The sequence below is a fragment of the Aegilops tauschii genome, chromosome 3 (genome assembly GCF_002575655.3).
Source record: "Aegilops tauschii subsp. strangulata cultivar AL8/78 chromosome 3, Aet v6.0, whole genome shotgun sequence".
In the NCBI taxonomy this organism is placed as follows: Eukaryota; Viridiplantae; Streptophyta; class Magnoliopsida; order Poales; family Poaceae; genus Aegilops; species Aegilops tauschii.
The window spans coordinates 110455308-110476036 of NC_053037.3; the positions used below are offsets into that span (position 1 = coordinate 110455308).

At 45.2% G+C, this 20729-nt stretch overlaps 1 protein-coding gene across 1 annotated transcript; it reads right to left on the reverse strand.

Moving 5' to 3' along the window:
• Positions 1-18694: 18694 nt before the first annotated feature.
• On the reverse strand, positions 18695-19558 carry LOC109739343 (uncharacterized). Its single transcript, XM_020298431.1, has 2 exons — positions 19310-19558; positions 18695-19177 (listed from the first exon to the last, which is right to left on the reverse strand). Exons 1-2 carry the CDS (start codon positions 19556-19558, stop codon positions 18695-18697), a joined length of 732 nt encoding a protein of 243 aa, XP_020154020.1.
• Between the last annotated feature and the right edge of the window lie 1171 nt (positions 19559-20729).

Below are 20729 nucleotides of genomic sequence, written 5' to 3' on the forward strand. Positions count from 1 at the left end.
TGAAACAAATCAACATAGCCTTCACGATATTTATGTTCATGGTGGATTATATCCTACTCATGCTTGCACTCAATGTTCATTAATTTTAATGCATGTTCATGACTATTGTCACTCTCTAGTTTGTCGCTTCCCAGTCTTTTGCTAGCCTTCACTTGTACTAAGCAGGAATACTACTTGTGCATCCAATCCCTTAAACCCCAAAGTTATGCCATATGAGTCCACTCTACCTTCCTATATGCGGTATCTACCTGCCGTTCCAAGTAAATTTGTATGTGCCAAACTCTAAACCTTCAAATGAAATTCTGTTTTGTATGCTCGAATAGCTCATCTATCAACTAGGGTTGTCCTTATCTTCCATGCTAGGCGGGTTATTCTCAAGAGGAGTGGACTCCGCTCCTCACTCACGAGAAAATGGCTGGTCACCGGGATGCCAAGTCCCATGCTTTATGCAAATTAAATCAAAATAATTGCAAGCAAAACTCCCCCTGGGACTGTTGTTAGTTGGAGGCACTCGTTGTTTCGAGCAAGCCATGGATTGATGCTTGTTGGTGGAGGGGGAGTATAAACTTTACCATTTTGTTTGGGAACCGCCTATAATGTGTGTAGCATGGAAGATATCGCCATCTCTCGGTTGTTATGTTGACAATGAAAGTATGCCGCTCAAAATATTATTTATCTCTGCTTTAAAACCGAGCTCTGGCACCTCTACAAATCCCTGCTTCCCTCTGCGAAGGGCCTATCTATTTACTTTTATGTTGAGTCATCACCCTCTTATTAAAAAGCACCACCTGGAGAGCACTGCTGTCATTTGCATCCATTACTATTAATTTATATTGGGTATGACTATGACTGGATCTCTTTTACCATGAATTACAATGTCTAGTCAGTCCTTGATCTTTAAAGGTGCTCTGCATTTATGTTTTGCGGTCTCAGAAAGGGCTAGCGAGATACCATCTTATTATATCATATTATGATTGTTTTCAGAAAGTGTTGTCATCCGAGATTTATCATTATTGCTCGCTAGTTGATTATGCTACTGACATGAGTAAACATGAGACCTAAGAGTTTTTGTGAATGTGGTTAGTCATAATCTTTGCTGAAAACTTGAATGTTGGATTTACATATTTACAACAACAAGAGCAAACAGAGTTTGTAAAAGTTTTTCTTTATCACTTTCAGTTAAGAACTGAATTGCTTGAGGACAAGCAAAGGTTTAAGCTTGGGGGAGTTGATAGGTCTCCGTCGTATCTACTTTTCCAAACACTTTTGCCCTTGTTTTGGACTCTAACTTGCATGATTTGAATGGAACTAACCCGGACTGACGCTGTTTTCAGCAGAATTGCCATGGTGTTATTTATGTGCAGAAACAAAAGTTCTCGGAATGACCTGAAACTCCACGGAACTTATTTTTGGAAAATATTAAAAATACTGGAAGAAGAATCCACGTCAGGGGGGCCTCCACCTGTCCATAAGGGTGGGGGCGCGCCTGCCCCCCTTGGCGTGCCCCCTGCCTCGTGGGCCCCCTGTTGCTCCACCGACCTCAACTCCAACTCCATATATTCGTGTTCGGGGAGGAAAAAATCAGAAAGAAGGATTCATCGCGTTTTACGATACTGAGCCGCCGCCAAGCCCTAAAACCTCTCGGGAGGGCTGATCTGGAGTCCGTTCGGGGCTCCGGAGAGGGGAATCCGTCGCCATCGTCATCATCAACCATCCTCCATCACCAATTTCATTATGCTCACCGCCGTTCGTGAGTAATTCCATCATAGGCTTGTTGGACGGTGATGGGTTGGATGAGATTTATCATGTAATCGAGTTAGTTTTGTTAGGGTTTGATCCCTAGTATCCACTATGTTCTGAGATTGATGTTGCTATGACTTTGCTATGCTTAATGCTTGTCACTAGGGCCCGAGTGCCATGATTTCAGATCTGAACCTATTATGTTTTCATGAATATATGTGAGTTCTTGATCCTATCTTGCAAGTCTATAGTCACCTACTATGTGTTATGATCCGGCAACCCCGAAGTGACAATAATCGGGACCACCCCCGGTGATGACCATAGTTTGAGGACTTCATGTATTCACTACGTGTTAATGCTTTGGTCCGGTACACTATTAAAAGGAGGCCTTAATATCCCTTAGTTTCCATTAGGACCCCGCTGCCACGGGAGGGTAGGACAAAAGATGGCATGCAAGTTCTTTTCCATAAGCACGTATGACTATATTCGGAATACATGCCTACATTACATTGATGAATTGGAGGTAGTTCTGTGTCACCCTATGTTATGGTTGTTACATGATGAACCGCATCCGGCATAATTCTCTATGACCGATCCAATGCCTACGAGCTTTTCACATATTGTTCTCCGCTTATTTACTTTTCCGTTGCTACTGTTACAATCACTACAAAACCCAAAAATATTACTTTTGCTATCGTTACCGTTACTTCCATATTACTTTGCTACTAAATACTTTGCTGCAGATACTAAGTTATCCAGGTGTGGTTGAATTGAGAACTCAACTGCTAATACTTGAGAATATTCTTTGGCTCCCCTTGTGTCGAATCAATAAATTTGTGTTGAATACTCTACCCTCGAAAACTGTTGCGATCCCCTATACTTGTGGGTTATCAGTTCCCTCGGTACACCTGGCATGTCAGAAGGTTTCCATGCAAAGATGTCCCGGTTCTCACGGATGAACTCGATGAGCGCGCTTTCCTATTTCGGATCCAGATTAGCACTGATGCTGAACTGCTTGGATGAATCGCCAGGAACGAAATCAACTAGCTTGGTGTCATCCACCGACTTAAACTTTAAGACCGGATCATGTTTCATAGTTGGCTTCTTCAAAGATGTCATATCTGCCGGGTCAACATTATCTTTATAAAACTTCAATTCCTGTGTTGCACAGACAGACTCAGCATAAGCCGCATCACCTTCTTCATACTCCAAAGCTATCTTCCGGCTTCCATGCACTGTGATAGTCCCCTTGTGACCCGGCATTTCGAGCTGCAGATAAACATAACAAGGCCGCGCGATGAACTTGGCATAAGACGGCCGTCCAAACATAGCGTGATATGGACTCTGAATCTTGACTACTTCAAAGGTCAACGTCTCGGATCTGGAATCATAATCATCGCCAAAAGCAACCTGGAGGGCTATTTTACCAACCGGGTATGCCGACTTACCAGGCACCACACCGTGAAAGACAGTGTTGGACGGCTTAAGATTTTTATCAGTCAAACCCATCCGACAGAAAGTTTCATAATAAAGGATATTGATACTGCTACCTCCGTCCATGAGTACCTTAGTGAATTTATATCCTCCAACCTGAGGCGCCACCACCAATGCCAAGTAACCCGGATTATCAACTCGGGGCGGGTGATCCTCACGACTCCAGTCAATTGGCTGCTCAGACCATCGCAATTAACGGGGAACCGCCGGCTCAACAGCGTTCACTGCCCTTTTATGGAGCTTCTGATCCCGCTTGCATAAACTTGTGGTGAAGACGTGGTACTGCCCACTATTCAACTGTTTCGGGTTACTCTGATACCCAGATTGTTGTTGCTGATTTCCCTCACCGGACTGTTGACGATAACCACTCTGATTGCCTTGATTGCCTGGGTGACCCTGGAAATCGGAATTAGAACTGCCACCACCATAACCCGAACCATGAGAGCCAGAACCTGAGCCGCCGCCTGGCCCATGATTGTTCTGGAAATTTTTTGAATTTTTGAACTCCCTCATAATTTGGCAGTCTTTCCAAAGGTGACTGGACAGCCTTTCCCGCATACCATGCTTTGGGCAAGGCTCATTCATCATCTGCTCAAAATTTATACCTGACCCTCCTACCCGAGGAGGTGGCTTTCCCTTACAACGCTGACCATTATTCTGCACGTTGGTATTGGCCACAAAATATGAGCTGTTATCGGCCTTGCGCTTACCATTGCCCCCCTGACTCACCGGGTTATGATACTGGCCCTTGGTGTTGCCACTCTTCTTTCCCTTCCCCGTCTTTTCATCATCAGACTCGGGGTCCTTGGTACTATCAGAGTCGGCATATTTAATCATAGCTGCCATCAGCTCCCCCATGTCATTGCAGTGGCGCTTGAGTCGCCCTAGCTTCCGTTCAAGAGGCAAAAAACGGCATTTTTTCTCCAACATTAAGACCGCTGAGCCGGCATTAATGTTATCCAATGAGTGCAGGATGGCTTTGACCTGGCGCACCCAGTGGGTTGTTGACTCGCCCTCTTCTTGGGCACAGGCATCTAAATCCATAATAGACATGGGCTGTTTACATGTATCTTTAAAATTCTGGATGAACCGGGCCTTCAACTCAGCTCGATCCAATTGAATTGGCAGGTAGTCCCTTTAGCCAAGTATGGGTCGTCCCATCCAGCATCATGGTGAAATACTTAGCACACGCGGCATCGCTGACCTCCAGCAGCTCCATGGCCATCTCGTAACTCTCGATCCACGCCTCAGGGGGTAAGTCGGCTGTGTAGTTGGGCACCTTACGAGGTCCTTTGAAATCCTTGGGCAGACGCTCATTACGCAGAGCCGACACTAAGCATGGTACACCCATGCTTCTAGAGGTCACGCCTGCCTCCACCGAAGTTGTCGGATAAACCGGAGATGGTTGATGAGCCGCGTACTGAGCCGCCAGCTCGGCCTCCCTACATGCTCTATCCTGATCCATCAGAGCCTGGGTATTACGGGGCGGGTCATGTCCATGGGGCGGGTTACGATGCTGCTCACTGCTTGACACCACCGGGGAGTCCATGTGTCTGCTATAACTCCAGCTTGGGTAAGGGGTTGAATGGATCCTCTCACGACTGTAAGAATAAGCCTCCTGCTACACTAATGCTGTCTGAAGAAGCTCTCGAGCCCTCCATGTTTCAACCGCAACTGGAGACTCGCCTTCAACTGGGAGAGCCGCCAATCACGATGCCGCAGCGATCATGTTATCCAACGGGTTAGAATAATGACCCGGTGGTGTTGGCACATGTTGTGGTGGGATATTATTCTGACGGGGCGGGTCCGTCGTGCATGGTTGAGCCGGCGCTCCCGTCCCAGGCGCGGCTACTGCCCGGTTTACCCCTGGCGGGTCACTGGTCCCTGCACCAGGTGTGTTGAAGAGGTTCCTCGCCTCGTAAACCGAAGGCAGACGACTTCGGTGCCTTCTCCTCAAGACTTTGTTTGAAGCGTTCTGATCCAACGAGAGCCGGAAGAATCAACCTGGATTCATTGCACTTGAGCATCCAAAGCGGCTCGTTCCGCATCCATCCTCGCGTCCTCCGCTGCCAGATCTTCCTTGGCTCGAGCTATCTCATCTCGTAGTTTTGCAACTTCCGCATTATGCCAAGTTTGTTTGCCGGGTTAACCTCTGTTGTCAACAATGTCGAAGTGTATAATAAGTCAGACAAGACCTGAGCCGGCGGGCACGCAGGGCCTCCTGCCCCGGCCGCCATCGCCGCTGCTGACCCGGAAATCATTACCGCTGCAGTCGAAGAATTCTGCACTGACTGCGTACCGGCCATGAAAATCGCGACCCGGTTCGGCGCCTCATAGGGGTCCGGAATACTGTCGCCATTGGAACAACCCCCAAGCCTGCCATCCTGCAGTTGATACAACGAAGTAGTCTTGCCCATGGACGACTCACCATCAGAATAGATGGCTGTCTCACCGCCAGACATGGATCCTTCCTCAAATTCTCCCCCATGGATGAATCCCACGAAGGCGCGCTTCACGGCGGGTTGAACTTGGGCGGGTCGTGCACGCTGAGCCGTCTCGATGATGTCGGTGCAGGTGTCCAGCTCAGGGCCCGGTTCGCCGATCTTGCTGATGAAGACGTGAATTCCGCCAAAGGAGACCCGGTACCCGTACTCGACTGAGCCGGCCTCGGGGCCCCAGCCTGCGTCGTCGATGTTGAGCTTTCCGCGACGACTCTTGGTCATCCGGCCCATGACAAATCCTTTGATCCCTTCAAAGTTGCCCTGTAAGAACTCGAAACCACCGTGCATTGGCCCCACGGTGGGCGCCAACTGTCGTGGATTTTTCACGGCAGATGTCCTAGTGTGAGGACTTCGTTGTGGAGCCATCGCACTAGGTTAGCTTAAAGGGGTTAAATGGGACAAAGTACATGGGAGTTTATACTCGTTCGACCCCTTGCGGTGAAGGTAAAGGCCTAACCCAGTTTGAGGTGGTATTTCTTATGCCTCGATTACCAGGGAGCGAATACGCTTGACCTAGCTTTCGATATGTTCTCTCTTGCCCCCAACTGCCGCTGGGTCGTCCCTTTATATACATAGGTTGACGCCCTGTGTCTTACAGAGTCCCGGCCGGCTTATAAACGTGTCCGGCCCGGTAACTAATTACACTTTCCTTACAATACAAGTCATGCATATATGGCGGTTTACACCTATGGGCCTTAAGCCGCCTTTGGGACTTGGGCTCTTCATAAGTCATCCTCATGAACCGCCATCTTTGATTCCTTCATGGGCTTCATGACAATTAAACCGCCGTTCGTATAACCCGGTCCCTCCTGGGCGGGTCATACCTAATAGTTATACCCCCAACAGTTATCACATTTGATATTCGTCCGGAAGATGATATTGAAGGTAATAGAGACATCTGGGTCGATGTGCAGACGCCTCCAGTTCTACCATTATGTGAGTTTCTCAACCATATATTTATGTCTTCGATATTGTTTATTAAAAAATAGTTGACAACTAATTTCTATTGATGAAAGCTTATTTCCATTCAAGCAAACATGTCCAGCGCTCGGTAGACAGGACCGTCCACTGTCCCGGGGCTGAACTAAACTGCGAGGAGATAAGTCATTATGTTTCATGGCTTGAGGATCTTGATGCTGTCAAGAGAAATTATTTTCCTGAATTTGAAAATCTTAGTACTCAAAACGTGCGACCAATAGTGATCGTATTGAACTACGTTCACATCTATTTAGGAAAGATGGTAAGATTTTTAATATTTGTCCTCAGTGCATCTTTTGCATACATTATTTTTCAAGCTAAACTTCATTGCTAAGTATGTTACTATACGATGTTCTTCAATAGGGACTCCCGATGATAGTTGTGCCTCAGTGGATCGGGACTAAAGGTCGCATGTCAATGGTTAGCTTACGGCCAAGACATCCTACATTGCACATGAGTGCATTCAGGATTTCTAAAACCGAGGAATGCTTAATAGTGAAAGACTGGAGTAAAATTGTGAACGGTCGCAGAGAAGTACTAGGTGGCAGCAATTAGAAGCGCAGCCCGCAATTAGGAGACAGGTTCATCTGCATGCTCCAATATGATGAATCAGGAGAGCTACACATGTTCTATGCTATTTTACCTGAGAGAGAGAGCAGCAGGAGTGATTAGCTAGTTCCTGCTCTTAGTACTTTGTCCTCTCATGCCCGTGTTCTTCGTCCTGAACTTAATCTATCTCAAAGTGTGATTTGCTTTTGTGGTCTTATGAACGCTTATAATCTCATGACCATGTTGAACTCCATGATATCTTTGCTTCTGGTACAATTGAATGTTTCTTCTTTACGCTAGTGTTGGCGGTGTAGCGGTAATGACTATGATGATTAAATTAATAGTGGTAATGACTATGATGATTATTAGCTAGTGTTGTTGGTGATGATATGATGCAAGAGTTTTTATATTAATATGATGATGACGATGATGATGAGTTATTATATCATTTATGAAATAACCGCGGATTAATTTCAACTGGATGGATCCTATAGCTAAGTGATCAAGTAATATGGATTATCAATAATCGACCCATATTACTTGATCACTTAGGATCCATCCGCTTAAAACTAATCCGCGGGTCTTTCACCTAGCGATTTAATAACTCATTATAATGTAAAAACAATCTCTAAATTAAATGGAAAACACAAAATTAAAGAAAAATAAATAATAAAACCAAAACCCCCAAACCTTGTAGTACCGGTTGGTGTTACAAACCGGTACTAAAGGTCTCCCCGCCCCCGGCGCTGGAACGTGCCATGTGGTGGCCCTTTAGTGCCGGTTCTATAATAACCGGCACTAAAGGGCCTTACGAACCGGTGCTATAGCCCAGTTCTGCACTAGTGATGGTTGTCTCTTTATTGCATAAGATGCAAGCGCCATATAATTGCTTCACTTTATCCCTATGCGATAGCAATAGTTGGTGAGACAACCATGTGACGACACGTTGATAGAGATCAAGCTGATGGAGATCATGGTGTCATGCCGGTGACGATGGAGATCATGACGGTTCTTTGGAGATGGAGATCAAAGGCACAAGATGATGATGGCCATATCATGTCACATATTTTGATTGCATGTGATGTTTATCTTTTATGCATCTTATTTTCCTTAGTACGGCGGTAGCATGATAAGATGATCCCTCACTAAATTTCAAGGTATAAGTGTTCTCCCTGAGTATGCACCGTTGCGACAGTTCGTCGTGCCGAGACACCACATGATGATCGGGTGTGATAAGCTCTACGTTCACATACAACGGGTGCAAGCCAGTTTCGCACACGCAGAATACTCGGGTTAAACTTGACGAGCCTAGCATATGCAGATATGGCCTCGAAACACTGAGACCGAAAGATCGAACTTGAATCATATAGTAGATATGATCAACATAGTGATGTTCACCATTGAAAACTACTCCATCTCACGTGATGATCGGACATGGTTTAGTTGATATGGATCACGTGATCGTTTAGATGACTAGAGGGATGTCTATCTAAGTGGGAGTTCTTAAGTAATATGATTAATTGAACTTTAATTTATCATGAACTTAGTCCTGATAGTATTTGCATAACTATGTTGTAGATCAATAGCTCGCGATGTAGCTCCCCGTTTATTTTTGATATGTTCCTAGAGAAAAATAAGTTGAAAGATGATAGTAGAAATGATGCGGACTTGGTCCGTGATCTGAGGATTATCCTCATTGCTGCACAGAAGAATTATGTCCTTGATGCACCGCTAGGTGACAGACCTATTGCAGGAGCAGATGCAGACGTTATGAACGTTTGACAAGCTCGGTATGATGACTACTTGATAGTTTAGTGCACCATGCTTTATGGCTTAGAACCAGGACTTCAAAAATGTTTTGAACGACATGGAGCATATGAGATGTTCCAAGAGTTGAAATTGCTATTTCAGACTCATGCCCGTGTTAATAGGTATGAGACCTCTAACAAAGTAATTTGCCTACAAGATGGAGGAGAATAGCTCAGCTAGTGAGCATGTGCTCAGAATGTCTGTGTACTACAATCACTTGAATCAAGTGGGAGTTAATCTTCCAGATAAGATAGTGATTGATAGAATTCTCTAGTCACTATCACCGAGTTACTAGAACTTCGTGATGAACTATAATATGCAAGGGATAACGGAAACAATTCCCAAGCTCTTCGCGATGCTGAAATCGGCGAAGATAGAAATCAAGAAAAAGCATCAAGTGTTGATGGTTGACAAGACCACTAGTTTCAAGTAAAAGGGCAAGGAAAGAAAGGGAACTTCAATAAGAATGGCAAGCAAGTTTCCACTTCCATGAAAAAGCCCAAAGCTAGACCTAACCCTGGAACTGAGTGCTTCTACTGCAAAGGGAATGGTCACTGGAAGCGGAACTACCCCAAATACTTGGCGGATAAGAAGGATGGCAAAGTGAATAAAAGTATATTTGATATACATGTTATTGATGTGTACTTTACTAGTGTTTATAGCAACCCCTCGGTATTTGATAGTGGTTCAGTTGCTAAGAGTAGTAACTCGAAACAGGAGTTGCAAAATAAACAGAAACTAGTTAAGGGAGAGGTGATGATGTGTGTTGGAAGTGATTCCAAGGTTGATAAGATCAACATCGCACACTCCCATTACCTTTGGGATTAGTGTTGAACCTAAAATAAATGTTATTTGGTGTTTGCGTTGAGCATGAATATGATTGGATCATGTTTATTGCACTAGTTTATTCATTTAAGTCAAAGAATAATTGTTGTTTTATTTACATGAATAAAACCTTCTATGGTCATACACTTAATATAAATGGTTTATTGAATCTCGATCGTAGTGATACACATATTCATAATATTGATGCCAAAAGATGCAAAGTTGATAATGATAGTGCAACGTACTTGTGGCACTGCCGTTTAGGTCATATTGGTGTAAGGCACATGAAGAAACTCCATGCGGATGGACTTTTGGAATCACTTGATTATGAATCATTTGATGCTTGCGAACCATGCCTCATGGTCAAGATGACTAATAATCCGTTCTCTGGAACAATGGAGCGAGCCACTGACTTATTGGAAATAATACATACCGATGTATGCGGTCCGATGAGTGTTGAGGCTCGCGGCGGGTATCGTTATTTTATGACCTTCGCAGATGATTTGAGCAGATATGGGTATATCTACTTGATGAAACACAAGTCTAAAACATTTGAAAACTTCAAAGAATTTCAGAGTGAAGTGGAGAATCATCGTAACAAGAAATTAAAGTTTCTACGATCTGATCATAGAGGCGAATATTTGAGTTACGAGTTTGGCCTTCAATTAAAACAATGTGGAATAGTTTCACAAACTCATGCCACCTGGAACACCACAGCATAATGGTGTGTCCTAACGTCGTAACCGTACTTTATTAGATATGGTGCGATCTATGATGTCTATTACCAATTTACCACTATCGTTTTGGGGTTATGCATTAGAGACAGCTGCATTCACGTTAAGTAGGGCACCGTCTAAGTCCGTTGAGACGACACAATATGAACTGTGGTTTGGCAAGAAACCAAAGTTGTCGTTTCTTAAAGTTTGGGGTTGTGATGCTTATATGAAAAGGTTTCATCCTGATAAGCTCAAACCCAAATCGGAGAAATATGTCTTCATAGGATACCCAAAGGAGACTGTTGGGTACACCTTCTATCACAGATCCGAAGGCAAGACATTCGTTGCTAAGAATGGATCCTTTCTAGAGAAGGAGTTTCTCTCGAAAGAAGTGAGTGGGAGGAAAGTAGAACTTGATGAGGTAATTGTACCTGCTCCCGAATTGGACAGTAGTTCTTCACAAAAATCAGTTCATGTGATTCCTACACCAATTAGTGAGGAAGCTAATGATGATGATCATGAAACTTCAGATCAAGTTACTACCGAACCTCATAGGTTAACCAGAGTAAGATCCGCACCACAGTGGTACGGTAATCCTGTTCTGGAGGTCATGTTACTTGACCATGACGAAACTACGAACTATGAGGAAGCGATGATGAGCCCAGGTTCCGCAAAATGGTTTGAGGCGATGAAATCTGAGATGGGATCCATCTATAAGAACAAAGTGTGGACTTTGGTGGACTTGCCCGATGATCGGCGAGCCATAGAGAATAAATGGATCTTCAAGAGGAAGACGGACACTGATAGTAGTGTTACTATCTACAAAGCTCGAAATGTCGAAAAAGGTGTTTGACAAGTTCAAGGTGTTGAATACGATGAGATTTTCTCACTCGTATCGATGCTTAAGTCTGTCCGAATCATGTTAGCAATTGCCGCATTTTATGAAATTTGGCAAATGGATGTCAAAACTGCGTTCCTTAATGGATTTCTTAAAGAAGAGATGTATATAATGCAACCAGAAGGTTTTGTCAATCCAAAAGGTGCTAACAAAGTGTGTAATCTCCAGTGATCCATTTATGGACTGGTGCAAGCATCTCGGAGTTGGAATGTACGCTTTGATAGTGTGATCAAAGCATATGGTTCTATACAGACTTTTGGAGAAGCCTGTATTTACAAGAAAGTGAGTGGGAGCTCTGTAGCATTTCTGATATTATATGTGGATGACATATTGTTGATCGGAAACGATGTAGAATTTTCTGGAAAGCATAAAGGGTGTTTGAAAGGAGTTTTTCAAAGAAAGACCTCAGTGAAGCTGCTTACATATTGAGCATCAAGATCTGTAGAGATAGATCAAGACGCTTGATAAATTTTTTCAATGAGTACATACCTTGACAAGTTTTTGAAGTAGTTCCAAATGGAACAGTCAAAGAAGGAGTTCTTGCATGTGTTGCAAGGTGTGAAGTTGAGTAAGGCTCAAAGCCCGACCATGGCAAAAGATAGAGAGAGAATGAAAGTCATTCCCTATGCCTCAGCCATAGGTTCTATAAAGTATGTCATGCTGTGTACCAAACCTATTGTATACCCTACCCTGAGTTTGGCAAGGGAGTACAATAGTGATCTAGGAGTAGATCACTGGACATTGGTCAAAATTATCCTTAGAGGACTAAGGAAATATTTGTCGGTTATGGAGGTGATAAAGAGTTCGTCGTAAAGAGTTACGTCGATGCAAGCTTTGACACCGATCTGGATGACTCTGAGTCTCGATCTGGATACATATTGAAAGTGGGAGCATTTAGCTAGAGTAGCTCCTTGCAGAGTATTGTAGACATAGAAATTTGCAAAATACATACGGATCTGAATGAGGCAGACCCATTGACTAAACCTCTCTCACAAGCAAAACATGATCACACCTTAGTACTCTTTGAGTGTTAATCACATGGTGATGTGAACTAGATTATTGACTCTAGTAAACCCTTTGGGTATTGGTCACATGGCGATGTGAACTATAGAGTGTTAAATCACATGACGATGTGAACTATTGGTGTTAAATCACATGGCGATGTGAACTAGATTATTGACTCTAGTGCAAGTGGGAGACTGAAGGGAATATGCCCTAGAGGGAATAATAAAGTTGTTATTTATATTTCATTATATCATGATAAATGTTTATTATTCATGCTAGAATTGTATTAACCGGAAACTTAATACATGTGTGAATACATAGACAAAACAGAGTGTCCCTAGTATGCCTCTACTTGACTAGTTCGTTAATCAAAGATGGTTAAGTTTCCTAGCCATAGACATGTGTTGTCATTTGATGAACGGGATCACATCATTAGAGAATGATGTGATGGACAAGACCCATCCGTTAGCTTAGCATAATGATCGTTTAGTTTTATTGCTATTGCTTTGTTCATGACTTATACATGTTCCTTTGACTATGAGATTATGCAACTGCTGAATACCGGAGGAACACCTTGTGTGCTACCAAACGTCATAACATAACTGGGTGATTATAAAGATGCTCTACATGTGTCTCCGATGGTGTTTGTTGAGTTGACATAGATCGAGATTAGGATTTGTCACTCCGAGTATCGGTGAGGTATCTCTGGGGCCTCTCGGTAATGCACATCACTATAAGCCTTGCAAGCAATGTGACTAATGAGTTAGTTACGGGATGATGCATTACAGAATGAGTAAAGAGACTTGCCGGTAACGAGATTGAACTAGGTATGAGGATACCGACGATCGAATCTCAGGCAAGTAACATACCGATGACAAAGGGAACAACGTAGTTTGTTATGCGGTTTGACCGATAAAGATCTGCATAGAATACGGAGGAGCCAATATGAGCATCCAGGTTCCGCTATTGGTTATTGACCGGAGATGTGTCTCGGTCATGTCTGCATAGTTATCGAACCCGTACGGTCCGCACGCTTAACGTTCAATGACGATTTGTATTATGAGTTATGTTATTTGATGACCGAAGTTTGTTCGGAGTCCCGGATGAGATCACGGACATGAAGAGGAGTCTCGAAATGGTCGAGAAGTAAAGATTCATATATAGGACGATGGTATTTGGACACCGGAAGTGTTCCGGGTGATACCGGGTCACCGGAAGTGGTTCCGGGCAACCCCCGGCAAAGATATGGGCTTAATTGTAACATCCCAAAATTCTAAATTTTGGAATGTTATAATAAACAGATAGATTGGATTGATTGTTTGATTGATTGACTGAAAGTGAGTGGAATTCGAAATCTTTTGAAAGTTAAATGAGAGGGAATAAAAGGACTTTCCCAAACTTTCATTTTGCTTTTATGATCTCCATGAATTCAAATTCTTTTCACCACAAAACCCTGGAGAGAAGATGACATGACTTCTTCCATTTATTTAAATAACAAGGGGTGTTGAAAATATTTGAATTTCATTTGAAAATATTTCCCATTTCTGAAACTTTATGCAACTCAAAGATTTTCACGAGAGAAGATAAAATGACTTCTTCAAAACAAATGAAATATGAGTTTGGAGTTTCAAAGGATTTATTCAAAGTCCCATTGCAATTATTTTTCAATATTGGAGTTATTTGAGTTTTATTCAAATTATTTTTCTCCAAAAATAAAATATACAGAAAATAGGTAACATGATTCCCTACATCAGAAAATTGGAGAAAAATAAATTTGAAATCATTTTGGTATTTTTAAAATGATTTTTATTGGATTTTAATAAGGCAGCAGCACTGTTTGATTTATTAAAATTTGTGTGAATTTTATTTGGCGTTGTAAAAATGTTCACGTTGTAGGAAATCTTTTCCTGAAAATTTTGGTATATTATATGCCTATGTAATATATTTATTTATTTGGTTTTCTTTATTATTTTGTTCGCCTGGAAAATGTTTAAAAAAAACCCCTCCCCTCCGACTGGGCCGGCCCAGCTCCCAGGCCAGGCCGCGGCCCAGCCCAGCTCGCCCGTCGCCCCGTCCCCGATCTCCCGCAGGAGACCGACTCCCGCACGGGAGCGCCGCCGCCGGAGTCCGGCCGGACTCCTTTGCCCCCTCGCCCACGCAACACCCGCCCCTCCCCTGGCCTTTATAAGGCAAGATCCGCCGCCCCGACCTCTCTCTCCTCCTCCCCGCCGCAACCGCCGCCCTCGCCGGAGCCCGCCCCGACGAGATCCGCCGCCGCCGCCGCGCTTCGACCCGTCGCCGAGGACCGCCGACGACGCCGCCATCCTCCTCACCTCGCCGCGTCGCGCCTCCCCGTGCTTCGACCCGAAGCAGCCGAGCCGCCGCGCCGGAGCTCGCCGTCGCCACTGCCCCGCCCCGCCGGCGCCGGACCGCTGCTGAACCGGTATAACCCGCCGGTCCAATCCGGTTTTTTTTCAAGTTCGGTTTTTTTTAAAAAAAAACCCTGGACTAGATCTTTTTTTTTTAGGTTTTACTAAACAACGAACGTCCGCTGGTTAGGTTTAGAAAACGAACGTTCACTATTTAGTTTTTTCTTTTTCTGTTATTTTCGGCCAGGGACCTAGTAGCAATTTGTTTTTCTTACATAATAGCCCCTGGTTTTCAAACACTCATAACTTTTTACTCGTTTGTCCAAATCCAACGAAACCAACACCCACTTCTTCGTTATGATCTCCTCTATCCAGTAAAACAACTTAAACATGTTTTTTAAAGTTTTAAAATTTGAGTTCAAACAGATTTGTATTCAAACTTCTTTTGATCGTAACTTAAGTTCCGTACCTCCGTTTGAGTTGATTCTTTTTGCATATCGAAGCTCTTGACCTAAACTTTCTGATAACGCCAAATTCACATAATTTTGGTACTGTTACAAATTGTTTTATGTTGCAAGAGTTATTTGCTTGGTTTTGATGTTTTTCCGAAGTGTCTTCTTCGTTTTTCTCGATCTTTTGAGTGATTGCTTATGTGTGGTTACTACTGCTTGCTTACGATAGATTGACCGGAGTGTGACGAGTAGATCTATCAAGAGTTTTGAGTGTGAATCATCTTCATCAACATTGCAGGCAAGTTCACACTTTGATCATATCCCTTTCATACCCAGTTTTTATGCATTAGATTCAACCCTCAAACATTGCATGAGTAGGATTGATAACATGTGGGTATTGGGAAGTAGTTGATGAGGTAGGAACCTATTGCCCTGTTTATTATCAAACCTTTGGGAGTTACTTCTACGTTTGCTTATATTGCTATGCTATGCTCGTAGACGTGGATTGGGATTGAGTGAATTTCCATGACAGATGTGAGATTGTTAATTAATGGTTCAACTTAAGGTGGCTACTTAAATAAACATCTGGGTGGATTGAGGCACCTGGAGAACCCAGTGTTGCCTGTATTTTTGGATATCCCGGAGTACCCGTGTGATCATCCTATGGACCGCCACCCAGGCTCAAAGGGATCATAAGATTATTCATGCTGGAAACTTCCATGTGCAGCCGCAAGCTATTATGGGCTCTAGCATAGTTGAGTAAATTGTGGGAAACCTTTCCATGATGGGCTAGCAGATGTAGGGAATTGTAGGTGTACCGGCCTATCTATCGGTTAAGGGGACCTCTTCGGAAAGACTGTGTCTCGATCATCCGTTTCTCAAACACCATGTAGTGCGAGAAATCCAACGGAGGCGATCGAGTCTTGTGGGGAAAAGTGCACAAACCTCTGCAAAGTGTACAAACTAATCATGATTAGCCGTGTCCCCGGTTATGGACATCTTGAGTATCTAGTTCTTGGATTATCCCGTTGATCTCATCATGTTACTTTAATTAATATTATTGGGTTAATGATGATACTTAATTGGGATTGAGTTGGAGGTACCTTCTCAATGTTTCACAACCACCATGATAGTTAAATAAAATTTATTCCTTTGCAGTAGGGAAAAATTGGCTTTTCGCAAAAACGTTATAACCATAGAGCTTTTCCACCAGCCATATATGCATGTAGTGATAGCCTTTGTTCATCATTTCTCTATGGTGTGAATTTGCCAGCATATTCCATGTGCTGACCCGTTTTCGGGCTGCAACGTTTCATGTTGCAGGATATCTTACGACGAGTAAGTGATTCGTTAGGGTTACGATTTCTACACTCAACTTTGCCGTTGGTGTTGATGGGAATCCACAACCTTGTTACTTCCGCTATTTGGATTGAGGTAATAGTATTTACGTTACTTTATACATGTGATTTACCTCTGTTATAAATCCTCGAGTACTGTGTGTGTCAGCATACCGATCCAGGGATGACACTTAAGCACAGAGACTTGATCCATTCGGGTCGGGTCGCTACATTAATGGGCCAAGCAAGGGAACACACCAGCCGACAAGGGCTGGTGCGCCCCCTATAGGGCCAGCCACGTGGGGAGAAAGGGAAAGGAGAGGAGGAAAAGGAAAGTATGAAGTAGGACTCCTACTTCCTTCCCCTTCCCCCTCCTTCCTCCCCCCCCCCCTATCGAAATATGGTAAGGGGGGCAATTGGACTAGGGGCCCAAGTAGGATTCCTCCTACTTGGGCGCGCCCTAGGCTGCCTCCCTCCCTCTCCCTCCTTTATATACGTGGGGAGGGCACCCCTAGAAGACACATCAATTGTTCCTAGCCGTGTGCAGTGCCCCCCTCCACAGTTACACACCTCCGTCGTATCGTCGTAGTGCTTAGGCGAAGCCCTGCGCCGGTAACTTCATCATCACCGTTGCCACGCCGTCGTGCTGACGGAACCCACACTCGGCCTCAACTGGATCAAGAGCTCGAGGGACGTCATCGAGCTGAACGTGTGCTGAACACGGAGGTGCCGTACGTTCGGTGCTTGGATCGGTTGGATCGTGAAGACGTTCGACTACATCAACCGCGTTATTAAACGCTTCCGCTTTCGGTCTATGAGGGTACGTGGACACACTCTCCCCGCTCGTTGCTATGCTTCTCCTAGATAGATCTTGCGTGAACGTAGGATTTTTTTTAAAATACTACGTTCCCCAACACCTCCGCCGCGGGATGGAGGCGGACCTTGACGAGGACGCGTAACTCCTCGCATGGGTCTACCGCCGGTCCCTCACGACGGCGGAGACGGACGCTCGCCGCTCCGATGGTAGAATGCCAGGGCGCTCCTGCTTGCTATTGAGCAGTAGGAGCGCGAGGCAAAGGAGGCAGCAACGGAGAACGCTCGGGTCGCCAAGTTGAAGCGGGAGCAAGACAGGGCGGTCTGTCGGATGAAGGGGCTCATCGTCCTCTCCGACTCCGACGACGGCGACCGTGACAACTGCACCTCCTCCTCGGACGACTAAGACCCTCCACCAGCCGCGGACGCCTACAGCTGCGCTGGCAACCGGAAGGGCAAAAGCCCGGCGAGGAAGTGGTGAAGCTCCACCATCTTGGTCTTTAATTTCAAGTTTGTATTAATCTAATTTAAACTTGCCCGTCGTTTATGTAAATTATGTGAACTTTGGCGATCTTTTGGAGATTCGTCGATGATCGAAATGTACATTTCTACGTCCAATTCTATGTCTATTAGTTGATCTACGTTAGTTCACGTTGCATGCTTAGTATATATATAGGGTATCAGCTATGAGGTACACAGATGTGGACGATGAGATTTGAGAAGTGCGCGGTCAGTACCTGCAGACGCGCCCGTCCGCGGATGATTGAGGGCCCGGAATTGCCCATCACGGCTATAGATGCTCTAACAGACTCAGTTTAGGCCCGCGATTCACTGGAAAAGCTTAGCGTGATGAGTGGGCCGAACTCGAGGACCATGAGTTGAACCGGTCTTCTTCCACACCGCCTTGTGGCTTGCTTTGCTGACACATAAGAGCATCTCCAACAGGCGCTCTAAAACAACTTTTACAGTGCGGAAGTAACGGTTTTTGCGCGTGGCAGTTCAGCGGTCGCTACAAAAATATTGCGCGCGCGAGCCGCTCCAATAGGTGCTGTAAAAAATCGCCGTGCGCGAGCAACCAGAACACATATAAACGATATTTGAAACAACATATAGATGAAATTCAACGATACGAATAGCATAGTTCAACCAAACACCACAAACTAGTCCGATACAAATAGATAAAAACTACGGTGCAACTAAACCGGAAACTACTCCGAGTCGTCCTCCTCCTCGCTGGTGTCGTCCGACGTCGACAGAAACTCGTCTTCCCACCGAGGATCGTTGTCGTCAAAGAATGACGCCTGTCCCAGGTCGTACTGCGATATCGCCAGTGCCTTCCGCTGACGCATGTCCGCCCGTTTCACGCGCCGCTTTACCCTCCTCTTCGCCCAGAAGGCGTTCTCGTCGGCGACGTCCTCCGGGTAGCGCTGTCGCCACTCCGCCATGGCTTGCTCGTCTGGCTCAACGATGAGGAGGCGCCGCTGCTGCCTACGGTGTTCCCGACGGTCGCCGTTGGTTACTAGCCGCGGCGGAGCCGCGAGTTCCTGCGCCTGCTCGCACGTCCACACGTCGTCGAAGTTCATCAGCGAGTGTGTCCTTGAGAGGCGCCACGCCGCCGCGTCGTACACGCGGGTGGCCTCGTGCGCGTTCTCGAACGTCTCGAGACCGAGACGTGCGCCACCGGAGCGGATCTACACGTAGAACGCACCCATAAAAAAATCTTCTAAAAATGCCGAACCCAACTACCATACTTTCCAGAGGATTAGCTTCCAAGGGTATTTATCCAACAGTAGATCCTTTAGATTCAACCTCGACTATGTTACAGAACATGGATTCTGGCAATGCAACGGAGTTGGGTCCTCGGAAGAGTGGACGCGGACGCCGCGGTAGCCGGAGCTACTCCAGCGGCGCGGCGGCATGTCGGCGGCGGGGGAGAAGGTGGCGGGAGAAGGGCGCGGCGGCGGCGGGGGGCGGGGAGGGGGGGCGCCGGATGCGAGGAAGAAGAGGGCAGCGGGGGAAGAAGGGGGCGGCGGGGCGCTCGAGTGTGCAGTTGATGGCTCGGACACGTGCATTTTATAGAGTGCGCCGGACGCCGCGCGCCAAAACTACCACGCGCCGGGCAGTTTTTCGTGCACGCGCGATACTTTGCCGCGCACCGAATCCCCCGCGCCCGCTGGAGCGCGCGTAACCGCTCCACGCGTGCTAAAACATTTGTTTCCCCGTGCGCAATATATTTAGCACCGTGTTGGAGATGCTCTAAATCACGCTATAACTCGACCGGTTAATTATTTGCAGGATTGTCAATGGAAGTAGTTGATCGTATGGTGTATGCATTAATGCGTTCAAATTCATAGTAGTACTACTACGCAATTGTGTTGTGACTTGAGAAGTCGCGATGCATGCATCATGCAACACGCCCAACCATATGCATGTACAAATATACTCCTTCCGTTCATAAATATAAGTCTTTATAGAGATTTCACTATGAACCACATACAGATGTATATAGATGCATTTTAAGCATAGATTCGTCCATTATGCTCCGTATGTAGTCCATTTAATGAAATCTCTACAAAGATTTATATTTAAAAACGGAGGGAGTATATGCTTGTGTTTACTTCCTCGTACCTTCTCATGATGATGCTGGAGCTTTGTCCTTGCTGTTCTTGTCAGCTTGCTTGCGCCGCATACTGTTTTGGCGTTTCTTGCTGCGGCATACGTACGTACGTAGTCGATCAGTTTTTTCTTCACGTACATGCATGTTTGTCTTGGTGGGCTGCTGGCTACAGCCTACACGCTGCACGTACATATTTACATGTGCGATCATTCTTCTTTTTTTCGGGCCAAAAGCATTTCATATATGTGTGAGATCATTCAAAAGAAAGAAATAATTTTGTACCATCACACGTACTTACGTAAGCAGGATCGAAAAATAGTATCTGCCCACCGGTAGGATGGCAACATATTAGCTAGCCTATGAGCCTCAAAATTTGAGGTTCTGGGTTCATAGTTAAGATTACACCCGTGGTTGGATGGTTAGAGGGATACTGGTATCCCTGGTTCACCTGGATTCAAATCCTGGTGCTCGCATTATTCCTGGATGTATTTCAGAATTTCCGATGATGCGTTTTTAATGGGAGGAGACATTTTTGTCGACAGCGAGGCGCACAATGACTTCGTAAATCTTAAGATGATATGCCGACTCAGTCTCTTGAAGGTGCTTATATAGGTAGGATGTGCGTG